At 42.0% G+C, this 24,157-nt stretch overlaps 1 protein-coding gene across 1 annotated transcript; it reads right to left on the bottom strand.

The window, feature by feature from the left end:
- Positions 1–16,400: 16,400 nt before the first annotated feature.
- On the bottom strand, positions 16,401–23,926 carry barhl1b (BarH-like homeobox 1b). Its single transcript, XM_067574962.1, has 3 exons — positions 22,494–23,926; positions 19,663–19,885; positions 16,401–18,246 (listed from the first exon to the last, which is right to left on the bottom strand). The coding sequence occupies exons 1-3, from the start codon at positions 22,942–22,944 to the stop codon at positions 17,943–17,945; spliced, it is 978 nt and encodes a 325-aa protein (XP_067431063.1). The 5' UTR covers positions 22,945–23,926; the 3' UTR covers positions 16,401–17,942.
- Between the last annotated feature and the right edge of the window lie 231 nt (positions 23,927–24,157).

Here is a 24,157-nt window from a genome sequence, read left to right as displayed (position 1 = left end):
CTCGTGAGGGGTGCACACACACAAACACACACCTACATGCATATATTAAGCATGTGCTCAAGCACTCAAGCACACCCCTGGTAATACTACTCTAGATGAGGCTATTTATATCTTAATTTATACAGGTTGTTCTCAGCGTAGGGGTCATCACCACACAGCTGCCCAATCCCCAGCAATCACACAATGCCAGGAGTATTATCTCCTTTTGAACAGCAATTTATTTTCTTCCCTCCTCACTGTTATTCAAAAGTAAAGGTCCCGTCATTAAAATGTATGCTTTCTCAATGCACCCACACTGGAAAAGGGCAGCAGGCGAATAGCAAGCACTCCCCATTCACATAATGAAAGGCATAAAGGTGCAGGCTGAGGAGGGAAAGCTGAGTAGACGATGCACGTTTTTGTAACACATTTGCCCGAGAGGTGGGTTCAGTGGAACAAAATGGAGAAGGTTAACGTTATTCTGGCAGATGAAGGAATTTTTCATGACATTTACACACAGCATGGATTTTCTCCCTGGGAGCTCCGTCATAACACTCGACTACACAGCATATGAGCAGTGGCATATGCATTAAGTGTACAAAATATTAAAAGTGCCTCCTTGCTCCAGAAAGTGCATAGTTGAAGGAAGCACACACATTTGCTAATGATGTAATCTGCTAAATTTGTATCAATCATAATGAGGAGATGTGTAGAAAATGGTGGAAGAATAGGATTTCATGTTGTTTCAGATACAGATTTTAGAGATGTCCAGTATATCGGTTGGTTGATTTTAGGATATAACAGACATAAGTATTGGCATACATGTTGGCCGATAAGAAGAAACTGATGTGCAGAAATGCCAATTTGCTAAAATGTAATTTAGAGACGGTGGTGCTATTACATAGTTTGTCCACCAGAGAGCACTGACAATTTCATTTTTCAATGGTTAAATGTTCTGCTGGATACATATCTGTCACAATAACTAAATAAGACTCAATAACTAAATTTAAGCAATCATTATAATTGTTTATGTAAGATAACGAATAGCCGGTATATCATCATCTTTTTATTTAACACTCAAATATAGCGGTATCGGTATAATCGCTGTTGGCCTAAAAAAAAATCCAGTATCGGATAAATTTTAATAGATTATGAAAAAGAAAGTGTCCTTTCTGTTTCGAAGCAAGGACAGCAACAAAATCAAGACAACATCACTGAAATAATTAGTTGATTATTCAGTTAGTTGACTGACTGACAATTAATCAAAAACTATTTTAACAATCAATTTATTATGGAAGTTATTTAGAGCTAAACGGTGAGTTAATTATTCGTTTATGTCTTTTTTAAACAAAAATACCAAACATCCTCTGGTTCCAATTCGTGACAGTAAATTGAATATATTTGGTTTTAGACAGAAAATAATCTATTTTATGACATCACCTTTGGCCTCAAGAGAGTGCGATGGGTATTATTCACTGTTTTCTGACATTTTCTAAACCAACTGTTAAATCAATTAATCGAGATAACTAGCGGATTCATTGATGATTAAGAGAATCATTAGTTGCAGCCCTGAAGTCAAACAATTTTTGTTTCCAGCTTCTCAGTGTGAGTATGTTCTATATTTCTCTGATTATATATTTTGTAAATTAAATATCTTTGAGTTTTGGTCTGTTGGTTGGACAAAAATACAAAAAAAAAAAAAAGATTTAAAGACGTCTTCTGCTTTGGGAAGTTGAAATGGGCATTATTTGCTATTTTGTGGCATTTTATTGATTCAATTATAAATCAGTTAATTAAAACAACAACAGACAGACTTATTGATAATGAAAATAATCATTAGTATGTGAGTGTCTCTCCTCATTCCCCCTCTTGAATTTATATTAAAGCATCTGCTATGTTGTTTGATTATAAATAAAGCCCTCTAAGTGGAAAAGAGAATATTCAAACTGTCTCTGCTTTCTGTCTAAAGGTTTTTCTAAGCGCCAGTTCTCACAGCAAAGGTCTTTATGGCAACATAAGGGGTTAGCCTAGATTTTCAGTCCAGTCTCATTTAAGGCTAATTCCTGTGTGGGTCTGGATGTTTGATCCCATTGCCCATCTGAAGTAATTAAAGGGTTATTAGTAAACAGATATTCACGCTCGCTCACTCTTGCCAACTGTTTCATGCCATCTGCTGCCGGCGCACGTGCTTTGACATTGGAAATATGCTGCTGCACCGACACGGGTGTTTCAACGCACAGGGAATGAACTGAGCTTTCATCAAGTCTAAACACAGTCAAACACTGTGTGTGTGTGTGTGTGTGTGTGTGTGTGTGTGTGTGTGTGTGTGTGTCAGAGAATAAAATAGAAGGAAGAGCAGGAAATTATAAGCCTGCTTGAGCTATTTTAAACCTACTTGTTAATTTCAATCCCTTTTAACTGGCTCTACTTTTGATACCAGCCGACCACTATTTCATCTCTACAGCCCCCTCTTCCTCTTCTTCTCTTCTTCTTCTTCTTCTTCTCTCTCTCTCTCTCACTCTCTCTCTCTTTTTCTCTCTCTCTCTCTCTCTCTCCCTGTCTCTCTCTCTCTCCTCTGGCTCCAGCTCTGCCCTCCTGTCTGTTTTTATCCTTTTTTTATTTTCAGTAATATAGAAGGGATTAACCCTGCTGGCCCCTCGGTGGTTACTGTTTCATTTTATTCTTATTAAAATCTTAAGAACCTGCTTTATTATTCCTTTTTGATACTACCTCAATAATCCTCTGCCTGCCTGTGTGCGTGTCTGTTTGTGTGTGTGTGTGTGTGTGTGTGTGTGTGTGTGTGTGTTAGAGTGTGTGGCATGCAGCCACACACCCGTAGGTGTGCTGTGTGATGGATGTGTGTGTTTGTGTTTCTGGCTGGCAGGAAGTCCAGGACACATTATACACAAATTTTAATCATGCGTGTGCAACATATAGATGCACAGACACAATCTTCTGCTGGCTCTGAAATCCAGGAGTTGATTCTTTTGCACATTTAAGACCTTAACATATTGAGAGAGGTGTCATTCGACTCATTGTCTCTTGTGTTTTTTCTTCTCTTTAGCTGTAATTTGCCACTTCTGACAGATTATTTTTTTCCTGTTCGTGTCGAGATGGCTATTACCGCTGATGGGTCTCTAGTGTTTGCTGTGATCTTTCTTACAGCGAGCTGCATTGATTTTGTGAAACCTCTGATAAATCTCAGACAGGAGCCAGACAGGAGTGTTGTCACAGCAAAGCTTCCCTGGATCACGCAGTGATTTCTCCTGCAGTTTCACTGACCTGGGGAGGTTTATTTAGAGAAGCAGTGCAGAGTGACACTGTAGTGTTTCATTACATCTACTGCTAAACAGTTTCAATTCAAACACTGTTGAACATCAGCTGAAGGAGGAGGAGGAGGAGGAGGAGGGTATTAAATCCAATTTGAATTTTCATTTTTAATTTTAAGTGGCGTGTGTGTCTTCACATCAGACAGGAAAAAGACCTTTGCAGAAGCTCTTGCTTTGTGTGTGTGTGTGTGTGTGTGTGTGTCGTCAGTTTTCCATATACTACACAGGAAAAAGGGGCTGAGGAAAAAAAAAAAAAAGAATAAATTAAGGTTTGATTTTATCCTGCGAGAGGAATTTCTAATGTGACGTTAACCTATCATTTAGTATGCTTTTGGAGAGCATCTGTCCAAGTCCAGCTGTAAGCTTTTCAACCTGGAGACCAATCATCTCTTCATTAAAAGTGTGATACTGTTCAAGTGTCTCCGCAGGCAGCCAGGAGCACAGAGGATTACACTATCGACTTAGCGAAAGGTCAACATTATTTGATTTTCTCAAAGGTTACTATTTATACCTATTTATCGACTGCCGTTTTCTCATAACATACTTGAGCGCGCGGGAACGTCACATATATATTCATCTTCTTTTTTTTTTCTTTGTCCTCCCGTTTGAGACTCGCCTGCAAAAGCGCCGCATTCTAATTTTCTCATTTGTGATGCATTAAATTCAGATGAGAGGAGGATTGTTGGGGACAAAGCTGATCACGCTGTGCGAGATGAATCAGAAATTAAACCAAAGTGTTTCATTAAGAGCAGTTGGCTGGCTGCTAAGACAACACGGGGGTGTAATCCCCTCCTTCACCCCCTCCTTTTTTTTTCTTTCTCACCACTATTTCTTTAACTCACATCCTCTATAGATGCATATTTAATCTTTTCAGCCCCCCCCCCCCCCCCCCCCCCTAAAAAAAAACCTGTAACTGTCTCCTCTTCTGTTCCACTTTCTTCCTCACTTTCTCTGAGGCCTGTGAGAGCTCCTCCTCCTCGCAAACAGAGACATAACCAAATCCTTCTCCCCCCCTCCCCTCCTCCTCTTCCTCCTCCTCCTCCTCCTCCTGCCTGTGCACCGGGGTCACGCCATCAAAATGACTCTTTTTATTACAGTTCATAAACAGCGGCTCCCCCGGCGGCCCCTGGAAATTTCACATAAACTTTGATCAAACAGACGTTAGCCTCCCTGGTCCTCAACCACCTCTCTCCACGCGTGAAAATAGCTCCGCTCAATCACAGGCAGAGAAAACACGCCGAAAACAGTGCAAATAGCAAGGCAGTCACTGATATATCAAGTCATTATTGACCAGAACACCAGGGGAATAGATCTCATATAAAAACAATAAATTACTCTTTGCGTTTTTTCCTCCTCACTCCTCTTCCCTCCCCCCTTTTTTTCTTTTCGCTGAGGTGGAGATGTGAGGCGATGCACTGGCAGTAAACTTTGTGGCTTAAAATTAATAGCTTGGAGGGGAGCACAGGTGAGCGATCCAAAGTGATAAAAGCATCCCAAAATAAAAAAGCAGCAAGTTGATTTAACTGTGTGTACGTAGAGGCTGGAAGCTGTACGATAGTTCTTCTTGGGCTTTTCTCTCGCTCCGTCATCCTCCTCGTCTCGTTTAGTAGAGCTGTCAGAGCAGTTTTTCTCAGCGTCGAGGGCTCACAGCGCTCCCTTGTTGGTAATCGTGGCCGAGGCTCGCTGTAATGGAGATGAGCAGCAGGGAAACACTGTTTTTTTGTGGTGTGGTTGGGGTTTTTTTTTTTGCAGGGGTAGAGATGCCACAGCTTTTCACAAGTGTAGAGCTCCAAAATCCATGTGAAAGTTTCCTTTTCACTTTATCACTTTCTTTTTATATAAACAAGACAGCCTTTATGCTCCAGAATGTGCAAAAACTATGCAACAACACTTCCCCCCCACCCAACACCTCAAATTGGTAGTAAAATCTTTGAGATGGTGGTTGTATCATATTTTAATTTTGGCAGATATTTGGTGAAAATATTGCCATGGGAAATGTGTGATTTCATTGATATATAAAAAAGAAAACCCAGAACTGATTTAATCAACCGAAACATCCAATCTTGAAGCATCAACAAGGATTTTGGGGGAATAAAATTGAGTTGAAAAAGATTTGAGGATACTTTATCTCTTTGTTGATAAAACCATAGTGATTTCACTGAATGATGATACTGCTAATATAAAATCTCACAAAAACAACTTAACAGATACACAGTGACATCCAAAATAGATCCTGTATCATGTTTCAGAAATGAAATAATCTCCAAAATGTAAAGTATTCCAATTTATATAAAAAACATTTTCCTTATGTTATGGCAGGGTTTGGGCTACTTTTCCAGCTACTTTTCCACCACAGGAAGTGCTTCAGCCAAGTTCTCCTTTTGCATTTTCTTTTACAAAGTCCCCTCTTTCTAAAATAGTCAACTACCTAATTTTGGAAGATGAGCATCAAAGGGAAAGACTCTCCCTCCTCTGCTGCAGCCAGTCTGTCCCTCTGCAGTCAGACAGTGATGACTGTGTTTTCTAAAGGCTCAGCAGAACATGATGCAGCTGAGCTATAGTTACTCCTCTGTATTGTTTGCGTGTCTCTGCCTCCTCACCACGCTGTACCAGCTCCGCCTGGGTCTTTCTATCAGCCGGTCTATCTTCACCACCCCCCGCTGACTCCTCACCTTTCCCCCCGCTGCATCTTATCACTCAACCTCCCCTTTCTTTAATACGCCGTTAGCCGCGCCAATTACTCTATCTCTCCGAGCCATCTCCCCGCTCCTTTACCTCTCCCCTCCGCCTCCCTCTCGCTGCTAATCCTCTCCCAGGCCTAATTGAAGGGGACAGCAGCTCTGCGGGGTCACACGCCGACGTGGCGTTAAAACGGAGCTCCCTGGTACCGAGTGACACGTCTCTCCATCCTGATCAGCTTGCCATATATATATATATATATAGCTACACACCAGTTTTTTGTCTGTGCATCTTTTCTATTTCTCCTCTCCTCTCCTCTTTCTCCTCCTCGGGGTCAGAATGCGACCCGGAGCCAGAAGCAGTCTACAAATTGTCAGAGAGAATCCCAGAAGAAGAAATGGAGCCTCAGTGCCTCTAGTTCATTATGACTTAGGATGTGAGTTAGGCAGCAGTAGGCTATGTGTTGACATTGTCACAGTTATCACGGGAACATCTGTGTACGGCCTGTCAGAGGTGTGTGCGTGTGTGTGTGGGGGGGAGTGTGCTCAAAGCGAGGAGGACATGTTTGTGTACCTGCATGCATACATACTGCAGACGCATGTGCTCTCTGTGCATTTTTTTCCCCCCTCTTGTTTTCATGTGTCCATGTGGAGGCTGATGGTTCCAGGTTTGGATGGCAGCGTCTTGGCACCAGCGGGTCTGCTGAGACCTGCCTCTGCGCAGGATCAAGGGGTGCAGGGGGCTGCTGCCGCGCCCAGCCAGCCTGACTGCACGCCAGCTGCAATCCCTAATGCCTCCGCCACATCCTTGGCAGGCTGCGCCCCTGCCCTTTTCCTCCCCAGCTCTTCTTCGTCTTGGCAAAAGAGAAGGCTTCATCTTATGAATTGATTTCATTCCTGCTTCCTCCTCTTCACACCTCCGGATATGTGACATACATTATTGCCTTTAGATGATGGTGTTTGACTAGCGGGCACATGATGAGAAGTGATTTCCGCTCAGCCTTTAAATCTGCTAAAACCGTGTGTTTATGGGTAATTACACTGGAAGTAATTGCATAATATTAAAAAACAGCAAGCGAGACGGAGTTGCAGATTATAAATCATGCTGCAGCGCCGTGTAGAAAAAAAAATGTTTGATGTGTTGGATTTTTATTGGGAGCCTGTTTATCTTTGTACTTGTGTCAATGTTTACAAATGTGTTAGAATTATTTTGTATGGCTCATGGTGTTTGTCCTTTACTGTGTGTAAGAGGATGTTGATATTCTTAGGAAAAAGTGTTATGAGAGCAGTCAGGAAAAGTTGATTCCCATAAACAGGCTAACTTGAGACATCTGTTGTGAGAAGCACTTGAATCACTTTTTACTGTTTTGCAAATTTCCGCTGCACATCACAAACTGTTTGCGTGTGTGTGTGTGTGTGTGTGTGTGTGTATGTGTTTTTTTTTCTATTATTATTTTTTTATTCTCTGGCAAGTGGGAGAATTTGTTGTGTTTTCTTGGGGTGTTATTATGGTTGAGTTTGGGGACTGTCAAAGGGACGCGGCGCTGCACAGTTAAACTGGGACTCTCAGTACCCATCAGGCCTCTGTGAGTGTTTGTGAAGACGACACCACAGAAGGCGCCTTCCAGAGAAAGCGTCACATCCAGTTAGCAGACACCCGGCGCGCTAAAGAGGTTAAACTGCTGCGCCTGGCACAGCCAATTGTATTGATAACCGTTTGAAGCTGGTTTTCTCTCCTACCTGGCATCACGCTTCACACACTTTATTCGGCTTGCCACTCCAGACAAACTTCAAACCTGGGAGAGTGTGTTTCCCTCCACTCAGGTGAGGTGTATATAGGTGTGGGTGTGGGTGTCTCTCTCTCTTTCTCTCTCTCTCTTCCTGTGTGTGTGTGTGTGTGTGTGTGTGTGTGTGTGTGTGCGCGCGCGCGCAGAGCTAGGGGCCTTTGCTGCTGTTTGTTTGTGCTGCCTCCATTCCATAAACCAGGCCTCTGATCTCCAAGGCAACATGCCTCCAAATTCCTCTGCCGTTCCCGCTCCATGTAAATATATCGGTGTCAGTTTGTCTGATGATGAAATGAGCATTAGGATCCGGAGCAAGGCAGGGAAACCACACCGCTTCTTTTACGATTAAAGCCATCCTCTCGGCAGTGTGAGATCTCCGGCTTCTGTGCGTGTTAGAGAATAAAGTTTCTGCAAGCAGAAAAGTGTCTTAGCACATCTGTGTTTCCTCTTGACTTGTCGGTCTATTCCTACTTTTGCTTTCCCGCTCTGTGCTCTCTCTTTCCCCCCCTTCCCCAGTCTTTCCTTATCGGCTTGTTAGCCCGAGGTCTTCACCTTGGCCTGGAGTTATGGCTCTGTCGGGCAGCTGTTCGGCCAGCCCTGGGGGTCCTCAGAGGCAAATGGCATGTCAAGGAGTGGTCACTGAGGTAGATTGTCTTCCCCACAGTCAGCCTCACCGACACCAGTCTCACTTGTCCAATTAGAGGGCTTTTTGACCCCCTCCCTATAAGTCCCCAACCACTCTTGACTAATTCTTCAGCGTCACCGCTGCCCCCAAGACGAACACACACACCTGACACCCTGCAAGAGCACAGGTACATATAAATACTGTGTGTGAGCGAAGAAGCTCAAACACACACACACAAACACGAAATAACAGTGTATCAACTTCTTGTGCATGCGTGTGAGAACTCACACGCATTCATGAGTCGCTGATATTTATGTGTGTTCGCATAATTATGTTTACTATCAAATAAACCCGAGTGAAAAGCATGTGGGTTGCACAGATGCCAAACATTCGCTATAGTTTCAGCTCATCAAATGAAGATTCTCTGTTTTCTATTATTGTAATTAGAATATCTCAGACACGTGATTTGAAGACGTCACCTCGGGGTCTGAGGAATTGTGATAAGCGTTTTTTTTCAGCTATTTTCTGACATTTTATTGGCTAAACGATGAATTAGAATCATTGAAATAATCAACAGAATGACAATAAGCGTTAGTTTCATCCTAAGTTGATCTGTTTTAAATAATAGCCACTGGTCTCTTGTTAGATCTACTCAGTTCGGGTAGAAGGTCTTATAGGTCAATGTGTAGAGTTGGTTCTACATAGATTCATTAGAAATAAGACATTAAAGTGTTAATTGTTCAGTGACAATTACACGTAGTTGACAAGTCTCGATTAGTGAGCTGTTAGTGCATAAACAGCTCCAATCCACCTGAGATGTTGATTGAACTGATAACTGATGTAAAAACTGACATTGTGTTAATTTGGTAACGAGGTAAACTAACACTTCTAAGCTGGCTGTGTTAATACGGTGGAGCCGGGCTCTAACAGTCGAACTGCCTCACGTATTTTGACACTTTGATAATGACAATAATTCAGTACAATCTTGTACATGTAAATCAAACCGAGGCTGTGTTGTTATTCATGCCTGCCACCACTGATTGAATCGATTGTCGCGTGCCTGCTTGCTCCCCTGTAGGCTATACAAGCAACATCAATCATTTCCTTCCTGCCAGACACCGCAGCGTTGCTCCCTTGACATTTCTGCAACTTTCCCATCATTTATCCAGTGCTGAGACATCGGGTGCTTGATGCAATCAAATTGTAAAATAAATAAATAAATAAATAAAAATCAACAGTTTGTGGTTGAATTTGGAAGCTTGTAAAGACGACACGCGTCTCCATGGTCGATCCAATAGTGTAAAACTTAAATGTGTCATTAATGTAAAAGTCCACCTCCCTGAATGAAGGCATCAGACATCTAACACTCACACCATGCACATAATTCCATCTTGGTTATCATTATGTTTGCATCTTTAATGTCTTTATGAAGTCTCGCAGGTGCAACACTTGTCCACAATTATTTTATTTTCTGCCAGTGTATCGCAGTTTATGCATTTCATTCCTGCCACTTCTTCTATTAACCCTGATCTCCATCTCTACTACTCAAATCACTCCTTCGTTCTGTTACACTCACGTGCACACTGACAAACAGAAATGAACCCGCTGGCGAGAACCTGTTAGCCATCGATACTTTTTTTTTTTTTTTAACAAAGACCACGTGCCCCCCTCTCCTCCCCCCAACGCAGCCCCCCTCTCTCCTCCTCACCCCAACCAGCACACAGTAAGGGAGGGAGGCCTAATTCAAAAAAAAAAAATGCGTGGTCCTGCTCTGCTGTCTGCCCTCTACCAGGAGACAGAGTGTGAGAGAGCTGCCAGACATCACACGGAAGCACCGTTAAAAATACATGTATACCACTCCTCATCATTTATTGATGGCCTCTCCTCCCTTTATGTTTATGAGGTGAGAGGCCTCCCTGTGGCCCCGGACAGTGACCCCAAGGGTCCATCGGGGTGTCCAAGAAACTGCCTGTTCCCTCTAATTTAGCCCGCTTTCAAACAAGACCAGATCATGAAGACTCTTCCTCATGTATAAGCTGTATGCAGGGATCACTTATAAATAGTAAATTGCTGCTGTGTTGAAGCCGAGTACACTATTTCAGGGTTTGGAGAATCAACTTCATTATGAGATTGTTGACCTTGGCTGTATAAAAGGATTAAAATGTATTTTTAATTGGCTGATCACTTGGGTGGTAAGGGGCTATGTAACCCTTAAGGTTAAAATCACAAAAATGTCAATTAAGGAGCAGTAATGAAATACCTCCCATTGTCTAGCATCATCAATATAAATCATAAGATAGCAGTCAAGCCAACACATATCTGTACATCAAACGCTCTGTCTTCACACAGAAGGGTTATTTTTCAGTCTGTGTAGTCCTTTTCTTATTTTGCTCTCGCTGAATTTATTACGTTACGTCTACCGCAGATCAATAACTCTGCATTTTCTTTCTGAAAGAAGGAGAAAAAAAGATGACTGGTTCGTGTTTTATGACCAGCTTTGCCATTTCCTTGAATGTCTTTGTCTGGAAGTCACGGACACATCAGTGTGAGATTTACTCATTGCTTGAGGTTGTCGTCTGGTCCCAGAGGCATTTCCAGGGCTGGTTTGGCCGGTGGGGGTCAGGCAGGGCCTCGGGGTGTTTTTTTTTTTTTTTTGCCATGTGGCCTGGTTGTAGAGGCTACTGAGGGAGCGGTGTGGCAAGCAGTGAGGCCTGCCGTAACACAACAAGGTATTGATTGAATAATCTCTGTGTCATCTGATGGGGATGCACCGGCCCCCTGCTGCAAGACAGCTTTCATCACTCCCTGGGAGAAGTGGAGGCATTTCATATCAAGAAGAAATCAAAAATGTGTTCGTTATTAAAAGGGCTGATTTTAATTGCCTGTGTGTGTTTTTATAGCACTTTAAATTTTTTTTAGAATAATACTCTTGCCCACCAGCTGCTACATCCCCATAGAAGCGCCTCTCTTAAACATCTACCATTCACTCGTCACTAGATCAATTCAACAGTTGGTCTAAAATCATATTGACCATTTACAAAACTAATACATAGCCATGTATGATCTTTATGAATACACCATGGGCTGTTGTTTGTCATATTTCTTCTGTTTAAATGAGCCTTGAATGATTGATTGTTTCAATGAAGAACATTTAACAGTCAAGGCTTAAAGAGTGAAGTTGTTCTTATTAGTTGTGTTGCTGAGTCTTCCAGACAACATTTGAGATTGTTGTCCTACAGGGTCAGATGGTGTTTTCTAAATTAAACACAGACATTTGAGATATGACTTTCTTTGTGAAAATGTAAAAACATTTTTGAAACATTTTGACACTAAAACTGAGGTATCGAAAAAATATATTGTTTTGGTATCAATACTGAAACTGAGGTAGCTTATACTCCCACTATTAATCAGATAGTCTACTGTTAGCTGATTTATCATCAGTGACCCATGTTTTCAAAAAACCAAATAATAAAAATACGCTAGCTTGTCCTGTTGTTGACAATTAAAATGAAAAAAAGCCTAGTTAATGAATTTATGCTGCGTTCAGGTTATATAGTTCAGACCGTAATGACGAGGCTCCAGGTGAAGAATAAGCTCAGCTACCATGTTGTGAACTTGTGACACGATATTTCCCAGTTGGCGGAAAAAAAAACAACAACTTCAGTGTCAACAACAACGGCTGCAAAGCCACCATCACATGTACGTCTACATAAAATCCAATATTAACACTAATACAGTAGATTGAGCAAAAGGAGCAATAGTCTACTTTTTGTTTGTATGTGGTCTCACTTGTTAACTCACCACTATGTAGACTATAGGCTAACACAATTAAAAAAAGCAACTTCAGCCTATATAGCTTTTTAGCTATGCTTTAAGGCCAGCTATTGGGACAAGTATCTTGTTAAAATGGGAGGTTTTAGCTTCTTCCCATTCTGCCAACACTGCTTGAACGCAGCATTAGCCTTGTGATAGCAGTTGGATGAATAAAACAGATAATTTTAGTATTTGCCAGACAAGGCTGGCTTTAGACTACTGAAAGAGAGTATATCCTAATGTTACAGTATTATTTGATACGGTTTCCTTGTTTTTGGAACTTCTACGTCGGCCAGCAATTTTATCGACATTAATGAAGTTTTTGGCGGTTTTACGGGTGTCTCGGTGAGGCTTCTTGAAGCTGTTACATATTGTAAGTTCAGTCAGTCCCTCGGGATGTCCACTCTCCTCTACAGCCCAGTAAATATGAAAGAATGAGAGGTTTCTCTGACTGTGAAGCAGCAGCCCCACCTCTCCTTCCCCGCATCTATCCCCCGTCCTCGCTCCTCTCCTAACCCTCCTTCTGATCCGAGAGGAAAGCTTTCATTATTTGCTGAGATTGGGATGTCAATCCCCGCGCCCCTGACCCAAGTTTGTAGTTTCCCCCCCACCCCCCCTCGCCATACTGGGGGAAATGATTAGTGGGGTTGCCTCCCCTCCGCTGCCCCCCCTCCTCTCTCTCCCCACCCAAGCACATCCAGGCGAGGAGGCTGCTGCTCTCCTTTCACTGCTTCACACTCTCCCTCTTCACACTTGCTCATACTTCATCATGTACTTCATCTCTCTAAATGTCTGCTCATTGCTGAGTCAGATTCATTGTAACCCCAACCTCCCTCTGCTCCCTTTTTTCTGCCTTATTTTAAGCTATTGAGCCATAGGAATCAGCTAGGTGAATGACGCTGAGTGACTTTTTAATTTTAGCTTTTAATACGAAGCTGACATGAAATATATTTTTGGAAATAGTAGCTATGACTTAACTGGGGTCAGCACAATTTGTCCTACTTTCCCCTGCCTGCTGCTTTAGACTCTCAATACAACCTGAGCATTATGATTTACTACAAATTAAAAGCATATTTTTTTGAAAAGAAACAGAAACGTATGCGTTTCCGTTTCTCATTTCTTCTTCTGATTTCGAAAATGACATTTTAATCATCAACTTTTATTGTTCTATCAGGAAGAAGAAAACAGGCCTTTGTGTATGGATGTGGAAGAAATAAATCTTTAACTTTCTCTGTTTTGAGAACCAAAGTCAAACACTTTGTTTGGAGTGTTACACATGAGGATCTGTGTGTAATAAAGTGTTTTTGCTCTATTTTGAAACGCTTCTGTGTGCCATTATGGCTTCCAAAATGCCCTACATCCATGTGAGATATAGAGGATATAGGCATGTGGGAATAAATTGATATAATTTTCTTCTCTGACTAACTGCCCATATAAAGGCGCATTTCGCGTATGCACGAAAGCTGTAAATAGTTCTTCGTTTATGGCTATTGTTGGACTAAAACGGCAAAATAGGCCATGCGTTTCTTGAGGATTTTAATTGATCTATTTTTTATCTTCCCCCGCGGATTTTTTTAAACAAAACGCCGACAGTGTGTTGAAACAATCTTAATGCAAGCTGCAGATTTGCCTCATTGGCGCACTGAAAGAAATGAAAGGAAATTTAAAAGCTTTCACACCAAGAGCACAATGCAAATTACGCTTTGATTCTCTCTTAATTTCATCAAAAGGTTGTTTTTTTTTTGTTTAGTTTTTTTTTTTTTTAATTATTATTATTATTATTAGGAGTCCATGGGATTAAGCAGAGTCACTGATCCTCTGGGTCTATAAGCCTTTTTTTCTTTCTTTCTTTTTTTTTTTTTTTTTTTGTCTGTCGGGAGCTCAACGAGACTCCATCCGCACTTCATTAACCCTGAGCTGGGGACAATCCACGGTAAGAGCCGAGGGATTTACAACCAGCCTTTCACATGCAAAGAAAAGAGAAAAAAAAAAAATCTCCGAGTCATCCAACAAGACACACGGGGCTTTTTCTTATATAATCAGCTGTGCACTTTGCAAGAATAACCCCCTTTTGATAAAAAAAAAAAAAGGGTCGTCGTTATCTGAATCGGTCACGGATCCTCATGATGGGACTATAATGATCTTTTGGCAAGTTGGGAGGTGCCTGATTTTTCCCCCCTTGTTCACTTTCCCAGTCGTCAGAACCCGGCGGCTCGGCTCACTGTATTTTTAATGCAATTTTACGCATCATAAACGCGCCAGTTATCAGGCCGTCAGTCTGATGTTTCACGGCGCGGTCAGCCACTAAGTGGAGGCCCCAGATAACAGGTGCCATGCGTGGATGACAGCAGGGGGAGCTGGCTATCAAACCCATTATCGACTTTCAATTAAAACCTATTAAAGTCTTTTGTCTAATCGTTAACATCCTACACGCCAAGTCTTGTCCGTCAGCCTGAACTCCTTTAACCCCCAACGCGCCACGGCCGGATAACTTGGGTCCACACGCAGACTTTGGAGGTGGGGGGGAGAGCGAGGTTGGTGCTTGGGTGGTTGGGTGAAATTTGTATGGAGGAGGGAGGGGGTGGTGGTTGGTGGAGCCGCTGACCAGCTGTCCCCACGCTGATCCCCGGTCTGCAGTCAGCTCCAGCCCGGTCACCAGCTGTTGGAGCCGTTTGGCAGAGGAGCGCACATCCAGCACCCTCAAGGAAAAGAAGGATGGAAACAATCAATTTCCAAATGGGATCATTTAGGGCACTTAAACAATTGCGCATATAACATTAATATTTTATCTCCTGCATTGTTTATGGAAAACGAACTGGAGTTGCTGCTGTTAATTTAGGAAAGTGGGAATAGTTAAATAGGGAGGGGGGGGGGGGGGGGGGGGGGGGGGGGGGGGGGGGGTGGACAGGACAGGGACTCCGTTTTTGGACAGAACACCTCTCTGCTTTGTTGGCCCGTCTCATAAGATATTAGCTGGAATTGATCTTTGATTGCACTTTTGAGCGTGTGTGTGTGTGTGTGTGTGTGTGTGTGTGAGAGAGAGAGAGAGAGAGAGAGAAAGAGAGAGAGAGAGATTTCAGAGTAATGGTGGTGTTGGGGTGATGGGGGGGCTATTGTCTTGTCGTGCGTGAGTTACGCATGCGCGCTTGCTTTTTGCTCTCAATTTCCAATCAAACTTTTGCCTCAGCACCTTGCAATCAAAAGTGTTCACACATTTATTCCTTCAACAAGACAAAAAATAAAACGACCTAAAGTTTAAAGTCTAATTAAGGCAAATATTTCTGCAATCAACACAGAATCTCATGAACATTTTGTCCAATCTGAACTGAGTCGTAAAAAAAAAAAAATCTTTCTGCAAATCTCACACTCTTCTTGTGAAAAGGTTAAGAAAGCACTCTGCTCCACTGGTGACACTCTTGTTAACTTTTTTTTTTAACGCCTTCATCTCAACGTTAAACAAATTAAATCAATAACACCAAACCAAACAGAGGAGGGAAAAGTCGTTTGACAGACACGCTCAAATTCACTCAAACACGTTTTTCCTCTAATAGAAACCCGCGAGCCCCTAAAATTGTGTTTATTTTTGAGCTGCTTCCAGAAAAGTGGAGTTGTTTAATTAAAGCTGCACCACCCATCTTCCCCTCAATCTTTGCTCATTGATTCTGACATGTGTTCATATCACTTTATGATAAAAAACGAGTCAAAACACGTCGACATTGGCCAGACAAGCCGTCTGTCTCCAAAAACATATAAAGCAGACCTCCACGTGAATACTCTAAATGGAGTTTTCTCTCTTTGATATGAGAATTTGATTGTTTTTGTCATTTTCTTTCTTTTGATCAGATGGTACCAACCCAGAGTGTCAAAAGGTCACATTTTCTGCATTTTTTCACTAAATGTTTTTGCTTTTTGTGTCGAAATGATCTGAAACGAAGGATATTTGTTTTTTAAAAAAGCAGGCTGTTATCTTCAGGCACTTGTTTGATTGAAATAAGTTGTATAAAGACCATGCATTATGTACACCGCCATGTCAACAAACAGGTTTTATCACAATGATCGCATGCGCTGCAGGGCTATTGGCTGCATTAAACAGGTGTTGTTTTGTCACTTCTTGTAGATTTGAATTGGAGAATATAAATTTTCAGAAAACAAGTCCACATGTTGAATCCTGCTGACATGACATTTCCTTTTCCACACATACAGCTCAAGCAGGCACGTGATTAAATGAAAGACTTTTATTTCCACATTTATAAAAGTAATTCTCTTTTACATCAAATCCCCCCTTTTCTGTCCAACTTCTGCTGTGAATTTCACCAAAAAATGAACTTCACAAAACGGGGAGAGAGTTGAGGAAGCTAGAGGAACGAAAAAAATAAAATAAAATAAAAATCATATAAATAAAAAAACGATCCAGGAAATATTACGAGAACCACTCCACAAGTTTGATATCTGCAATATACATTTTCACCAAAGGAGAGTATAACAATTAAGGGTTATCACGGCTTCATATGAAATAACATAAGTAATGCACAACGTCTCTTCAAATACATCTATAGCAAATCAACAGGCGGTTACACCTGAACGTGGACCCGAGTCCAATCCGTTTGTTTATCGAAAAATAAAAAATAAAATCAATTCAAACATTGCTGAGGTGATTGATTCCCCCGTTTCTTCCTCTGCAGGGATAAAACTGCTTTTTTATAAATTACTTGACATTTTTTTTATCTCGCTAAAACTTCAACTAAGAACAGGAAAAAGACTTTTTTTTATATAGATTTATTTCTTTGCGTAACTCTGGTGTTTGTGCCTACATGTGGGTCCAGGCATCCTTTCTCAGACAATATGTTTTGTTTTTTGTTTTTGTTTTTTTTGTTTTTTTTGTTTTTATTCTGACTCGTACGCCTGTATAGTTTCTGATGGCTAATCTAGCCTATTATGTTAAACTGGATCACCGTGGTCTGAAAAAGACACACTAATAGATCAAACAAACAAACAAACAAAAGTTTCTTTTTAAAATCAGTCTCTTTCGAATAAAAGGGAAAATATTCTTATTTACAGGTTTATGAATGCTGATCATCTTCACGTGTAAAGAAAAATCAATAATTTACAAGGAAAAAAAGAGAAAATATTTAGTAATTGTTCCTTTGGATCCTCTAACTACATTATATTCAAATTACATGGAAGGATGTTCATGTCCGCCTTTGCCCATATCCAGGAATATGTGATAATAATAATAATAATAATAATAATAATAATAATAATAATAATAATAATAATAATGCCAATAGGGGGTCTGATTGGCTTTTAACTGTAGGTCAAAGTGTCGCCAACAATTGTATATGTTGTTGGTGAAACAGTGAAAATACTGAAACTGGAATCAAATAAATACATAACTTAGATGCTTTGATTCGTATTGAAAAATAAATAAATAATAAATAAATAAAGCTCATGTCCCCCCCTCCACCCCCCCTCAAAAAAAAAGAGGAAAAGAAGAACAATCCTTCCACTCAGACAGTTCGCGTTTCAGTCACAGAGCTCCGTCCATCATATCGGTTCTCTCGCACCGTATAAAGGCCTTGAACCGTTTTTTTTTTTTCTTTTTCTCTTGTTCGTCATATTTTTATTTCTGTCTGTTTTTTTATCTCTTCTAATGAGTCCCAAGCTGCCAAGGTCGCGGCGTACAAAAAAAAAAAAAAAAAGAAAAAAAGAAAAAAAAAATTCTGCAGGGGCCGGCTCACCGCTGCTGAGCTGGCCGGGGAAGCACGCCGGACATAGGGGGTAGAGGAGGCGGGGGAGGCGGCGGCTCGCTGCCCCCCTGCAGACCATGCAGTAGGATCCGAGGAACCAGGGGTCTCTGCAGGGCCGGTGGGGGCGCCGAGGGACCCCTGTACAGGTAGAGGGCCGCTCCGGGGTCCAGGTTGGACACCAGGCTCTGTGGGTAGAAGTACGGGGATGGGAACATCCTCTGCAGGGCGGAGTAGTTTCCAGCTTCCGCCAGTAGCTCGAGTCCCACCGCGGTCTGCCTCTTCCACTTTGTCCTGAAAGAGAAAAAAAAAGACAGTTTTAGCCTTTAGCATGTGCATATCTATGAATACATGTAGTATTAGTGAGTTTGTTTGAATTTGACACGCACCAAAATAACTCCCATCTGTTTACCTGAGGTCCAATTAGAAGGCAGGAGTAGGCTACATCTGTTTTTTTAATAACCAAAATCTCCAACCTGCCACTTGTATTCACACCCAAGGATGTCTGTTAGATTGCCAGTATGCAGGTGAATAATTCATAATAAAGATAATTGAGTAGATATAGCGGTTTGTTTGAATTATTGATATGCACACATGCAACGATGCATTATTCATACCCCAAAGTGTTGTGTTTTTATATTTATTTATGTCATTTAGTTGCCTGAGAGGCGAAGCTGTAGATAAATAAATGCTGAAGTTAATTCGAGCGAAAACTGCAGAGAACACGTTTTTATGTTACGTTTTTATGAGCATGTTTTTACATTTGACGGAGACGGTTTTCTTTGACTGCTGCTTGAAGTTTCATTTCCTTTAAAGCAGCCTCCTGAAAACAAAGTTCACACCTAGTTTTCAGACTCTTTGCAGTTTGATTATATGTGACTTTACTTTTTTCGAAGATCATGTCCGATTAATCTTGTTGCATGAAGATGCTGAAAAACTCCGGGCTGACATGCGTCCATCCTATAATACCTGAGGTTTGTATTGATAGAAAAAAAATGTGTCTCCATCATCTTATAATAGAGAGCTAGAAGCCAAAGTAGAACCCAAGGTGCCAAAACACTAAATAATAATAATAATAACCTTATAATACTGAAGAAAATCACAATTTGGTGACGTGTCTCTGATAGCTAATAAATTTATTGTCTGTCAGTCAATAATTGCTCCTGGTGAATTTGCTGAATCTGTGTCATTTTAAAGTCAAAGACAGCTGGAGCTTAAATAATTGAAAATTTGATGATGCTGATTATTCATCATTCGTCATTTTTTCTTTGTCGAATGTGAATATTTGGTGTTTTTCTTAGTCCTGATGCTGAATCGCTGTTAGTTTTGGACTGTTGGTCGAACAAAACAAGAATCTTGAAGACGCCCTTCAGGCCCAAACTGTGATGGAGGCTTTGCCACAATTTTCTGACATTTTATGGACCAAACAGTTAATTAATTTAAGGAGAAAATAATCAGCAGATGAATCGATAAACACAATGAGTCGCTGTCCTAGTGGCAGTTACTGATGTGCAGTCAAGTCATGCCAACTTAGGGTGATGGTGAAGGGAAAACATGGCGTCCCTGGGTCCTTGTGTCTATAGCCTCTTTATATGAGCCAACCGTGAGAAATCAGTCCCCCCCCCCCTCCCTCATCCTCTTCCTCCCCCCCTCCTCCTCCCCTCCACCCTCCCTCCGGCCCTCTTGAAGAAGCAGCAGCAGGGTCTTTACCTCCGGTTCTGGTACCAGGTCTTGACCTGTGTGTCGGTGAGGTTGAGGGAGGCCGCCAGCTCCATGCGGTCCTGGACGCTCAGGTATTTCTGCCGCTCGAAGCTGCGCTCCAGCTGGGCCAGCTGGTGGTCCGTGAAGGCCGTCCGAGCTTTCCTGGGCTTTTTCAGCCGGACCTGAGGGCTGTCTCTACTGCTGGAGATCTCCCTGTCCCCCTCCTCTTTCACTGGATGACAGAAACAGCGTCGAGAAGAAGAAGAAGACAAAATCAGGTGTGAATACGGAGCCAAGGCCTCTCACATACTGTGGAATATGTGCATCCATCTGTGTGTGGACGCAGCAGCGGAGACGTAAAGAAATGTGTAGCAGCATCACATTCTATCTGTATAAACTAAAATAAAAAATAATCCAAAATGGTCAATTTTATGGCCGTATATAGAAATATGAAATTAACTGTAGATGGATCAAAACTAAACATAATCCTGATAACATTTAATGTCTTTTTTTAAATGGAAATCACTGCATTTCCTGTATGAGAGATGCTATAAATAAAGGCTTCATTGGCTGGTTGGTTGATTGATTACACAGATTTAAAATATAGTAATAGTAAAACAATTCACCCACCCTCACCCCCACCCCCCTCAAAAGACGTGATTAAGCCCAACTTTGGAACTACATGCTGCGCTTAATTGGTTTTTAAATTAAACTTTATTAAATTTTATGCCAGCGTGAGAAAAGTGCGGGAAACCACAGAAATTAAAGCCGGAAGTTTTATTATGACTTATTTGAAATCAGTGGTGTAAACAACTAACGATTTGCTTTATTGTAATTTTATATAAATTGATATTTATTGAAATGAATATTTACTGTTAAAATGTGTCTGTTTTTTTGCCAGGATGCTGGCTACTGTTTGTCTATATGACACTTTACTGCTGGGTGTGAAATCACGGCGTTACAGTCTGTGCCTATGGGCTATATGCAGCTATTTGATTTGCTCTTAAATTGTTATAAAAAGCTCTTCCAATATTCACACTTCCAATCTAATATTTTCCCCGTCAGTAGACCCGCAGCCTTTGTTCTTTTTCTGCGTGGTGTCATGTCAGGGCGAGCATTGATATACAATCCTCATAGTCAATTCTCTGAAAAAAAAAAAAGAAAGAAAGAAAAGAAAAAGGGGGGAGAAGCGAGCGAGGCGAGAGATCTTGGTAGTTGAATAGTTGAGTCGTCTCAAGAAGCACAATAATCCGCCTAATTGAGCCACAAGGGAAGGACGAGCCTTTCAACCGCGACCGGAGAAACTTCACAGGACCGTGGAAATGAGTGGAAATCAAGAGCCGGGCGGCCTTGCGCGGTTACAAATCTGATTAGCGCCGGGGACAAATTGCATCAAATCCCTGAAATATTATAGGGGAGGGCGGATTCGTGGAAATCAAAGCTACCGTACAGGCGCGCTGTGGGCCCCGCGGCTTCCTCAATCAATCAGCGCGTCGATGAGCATCTCCATCTGTGACACACGTGAGCGCGCGCACACACACACACGCGCGCTCACACACGGAATTTGTTGAGCAAATTGATGACGTGACGCCGTATCAATAGCGTGCAAGAAAAGTGAAAACCTTTGAGCCTATAAAACTAATTAAAAAAACCAAAAATGATAAGTTGATAATAGTATTAATAATAATAGTAATGATAATAATAATTCTCAGATATATGAAATGTTAGTTGTATATGTTCTCTTGTAGCCTAGCGGTGGACTTCTTTCCAGGCACTGCTTCATTAAACTGTCAATGGAGGTGACATGTGTGTTATGGCTGACATGATTGGAAACAGAGAGGCCCTTGATGGCATTTATCTGGAGGCGACCCTGTCATCTCTCCCATTCTTGCCTCCCTGACATCAACAGATGCTTTCTGGATCTTCTGCTAACGCGAAGCTGGAGACGCGACGCGCGTGCGGGCAACCTTTGGTTTTTAATGTAATAATGAAATGAAAGTGAACTCATTAACCTGTCACCGTGCAGGGACACATGGCATGTTTCCACCACCGAGATGCAGCAGCAGAGACGCGCGGGTTGATTTTTTCCTCATTGATGACTTCCGGTGGCCTGCTACTAATGAACTGCAGTGTCAGGTTATTCATAAATAATCACTGTATGTGTGACTGTATGTTTCAGCCATTCACACATCATTCAAAATCCGAGTCAACAATTATTATTATTATTATTATTATTATTATTATTATTATTATTATTTTAATTATTATCAGAAAATGAGCACATGTTCCTATATTAAAGGACCTAAACACTTTAACTTGAGAGTATTAAATTTACAAAACGACCTATTTTAATTGTGTATATATTTCTTATGGTTTTTAAATTTTATATCATCACCCAGCACAGCAAAATGCTCAAAGTATATTTTGAATAGAAGTTTCATTTCAATTTTATTTGTTGTTCTTCCAACTTCACGTCCTGTTTTTCCACACTGCACCACAAATCCTGTAACAGACCTCTGTGTGACCTTTTTTATTTTATTTCATTTATTATTAAATCATTGTTTAATGAGGTTTATCCAAATGAAAAATTAGTTTCAAAGACAGAAAAATAAACACCAAGACCAGACAAGCTGCAGCTGAACAGCATATACAAATATAGGCTGAAATATCAAATATATATATTTTTTAAAAGTCATCTCAAAGGAAGCGAGAACTAGAATCAGTTTCACACTTTTTGTACTGGAGCTAAAAGTCCAGTATGAAACCATGAAGGCCAAATCAGTTTCATCTCCAGAGCAGAGCAGCTCCTTCCTTGTGTGTGGGTAGTTTTCTATTCTTACCTTTATATTCACTGTCTGACGATGAGTTGCTGTGGATTTTCTCCATAAAGTCGTCCGCTATCTTCGAGGCCAGCCTCCCCGCCTCCTGAGTCGGCTGTCCATTGCTGGAGTAGGGTGCACATGCGGCCAGAGGCTTACAGTCCGCGAGAATATCTCGGATGAGGAAGGACGAGGTCACGGTCCTCTGCTGCGACCCCGCCGATATCTGCGCGTGCTGGAGGTGCGGCGGCAGGCCGACGCCGTGACCCTGCCTCTGGGCCACCTCCTCCACGCACTCCCTTCTCGGCGATGGGGGCGACGAGCAGCCGCTCTCCACGTCTGATCTCGGGCTGAACTCCAGAGGCGAGCGGCACTCCCCCACCAGGCTGTTCCCTTTGGACACCGGACTTCCAGGCCTGTGGGACAACAGCGAGTCGATGCCAAAACTGGACCCGTTGGCGGACGCCTCCATTGTCTTGATCGAGGCCTCCTCAAACTACCATTTGGTATTCAGGACAAGTTTTATTTTAGGGAAGGGGGGGGAAGAGGGGGGTTGTTTAAATGTCAGTTGATCCAGCCGAAGAGAAAGAACCCCCCTCCCCGCACCAACAAAAATGTTTTTGGATACGCTACAAATTAAGATAATTCATCCGCTATTTCCAGTTCCCCACTGGTTCTTGATAGATAAAATATCTCCAGGCTAAGTTGAGTTACAGCAATCGTCCACGCATCCGATTTTCGATTTTTTTTTTTTTTGTCAAGTCTAAAGAGATGAGTCCTCCTGAAATCGATGCAGCCGCTGGACTGTCTTCGGGAGATTCTTTTTGCTTCCTTCAGGATCAACTCCTTCTGTTCTGAGTTCAGAAACCTCGCCGAGAAGATGTACCACTTATTGCTCAAATTATTTCACCTGCAGGACAGGAAAAGACGCAGAAATAAATACTATTTCTGGATCTTTTTGGGGAGCAGCAGCAGCAGCGCGCCGATGCGTGCGTTTCAGCACCATGGACAGGTAGCTGCAGCCGCGTCAGACCTGAGAGATCACCGGAGGGAAAATTTCAGGGCAGCTCGTCATGTGTCCACACAGTCGACAGAGGAAAACTGTGCGCATTCTTTCAAACAGAACAACAAAACCTCAAAAACACGAAGGAGAGAGTGCGGAGAGTCCGAGAGCTGCAGCAGCAAAAGAGGAAGAAGGAAGAAGCGGAAGACGCGGGACGATGCGATGCGCGCCGCGGAAGCGAAAAAAAGAAGAGGTAAACTGGGTTAAATAGTCACAACTGGCAAGTAAAAGGACGAGATGTGATGGGGGTGGGAGGGAATCCCAAAAAATTGAACTTGAGGAAAAGTCAGGAGCTAGGTTTTAAGAGCGACTCGTCCACGTGAGTCCCCTGTGACAAGCCTTCATTGGCTGAGGGGAGCTGGAAGTGGACCTCCCTACACGCCCACTCACTCTGCCTCCCACCCTCCCTCCCTCTCCCATCCTCTCCTCGCCTCCCTGGCTCATCCTCACTTTGATAAAAGAGACACTGAATTCATCAGGAGACTCAGATCCAACTGTTTACAGGCAATTTTCACACTGTTTGCTTTCATTACATCATTGATGAGGCTTATAATGGGGTTATTATGTGGAGCAGGCAGCTCGGTGTTTTTCTTCTCGACTCCCTTTTCTTGCACTGGGTTTG

Source organism: Thunnus thynnus, chromosome 19 (genome assembly GCF_963924715.1).
Source record: "Thunnus thynnus chromosome 19, fThuThy2.1, whole genome shotgun sequence".
NCBI lineage: Eukaryota > Metazoa > Chordata > Actinopteri > Scombriformes > Scombridae > Thunnus > Thunnus thynnus.
This window is presented reverse-complemented; position numbering and strand designations above follow the sequence as displayed.

Bases quoted from the DNA above. Each gene is read 5' to 3' on its own strand.
- barhl1b (XM_067574962.1), bottom strand. From the start codon at position 22,944: ATGGAGGCGTCCGCCAACGGGTCCAGTTTTGGCATCGACTCGCTGTTG. The intron at 19,886-22,493 runs GTAAGAATAGAA...TCTGTCATCCAG, and splicing joins GTCAGACAGTGAATATAAAG to TGAAAGAGGAGGGGGACAGG. The intron at 18,247-19,662 runs GTAAAGACCCTG...TTTCTCTTTCAG, and splicing joins ACCTGGTACCAGAACCGGAG to GACAAAGTGGAAGAGGCAGA.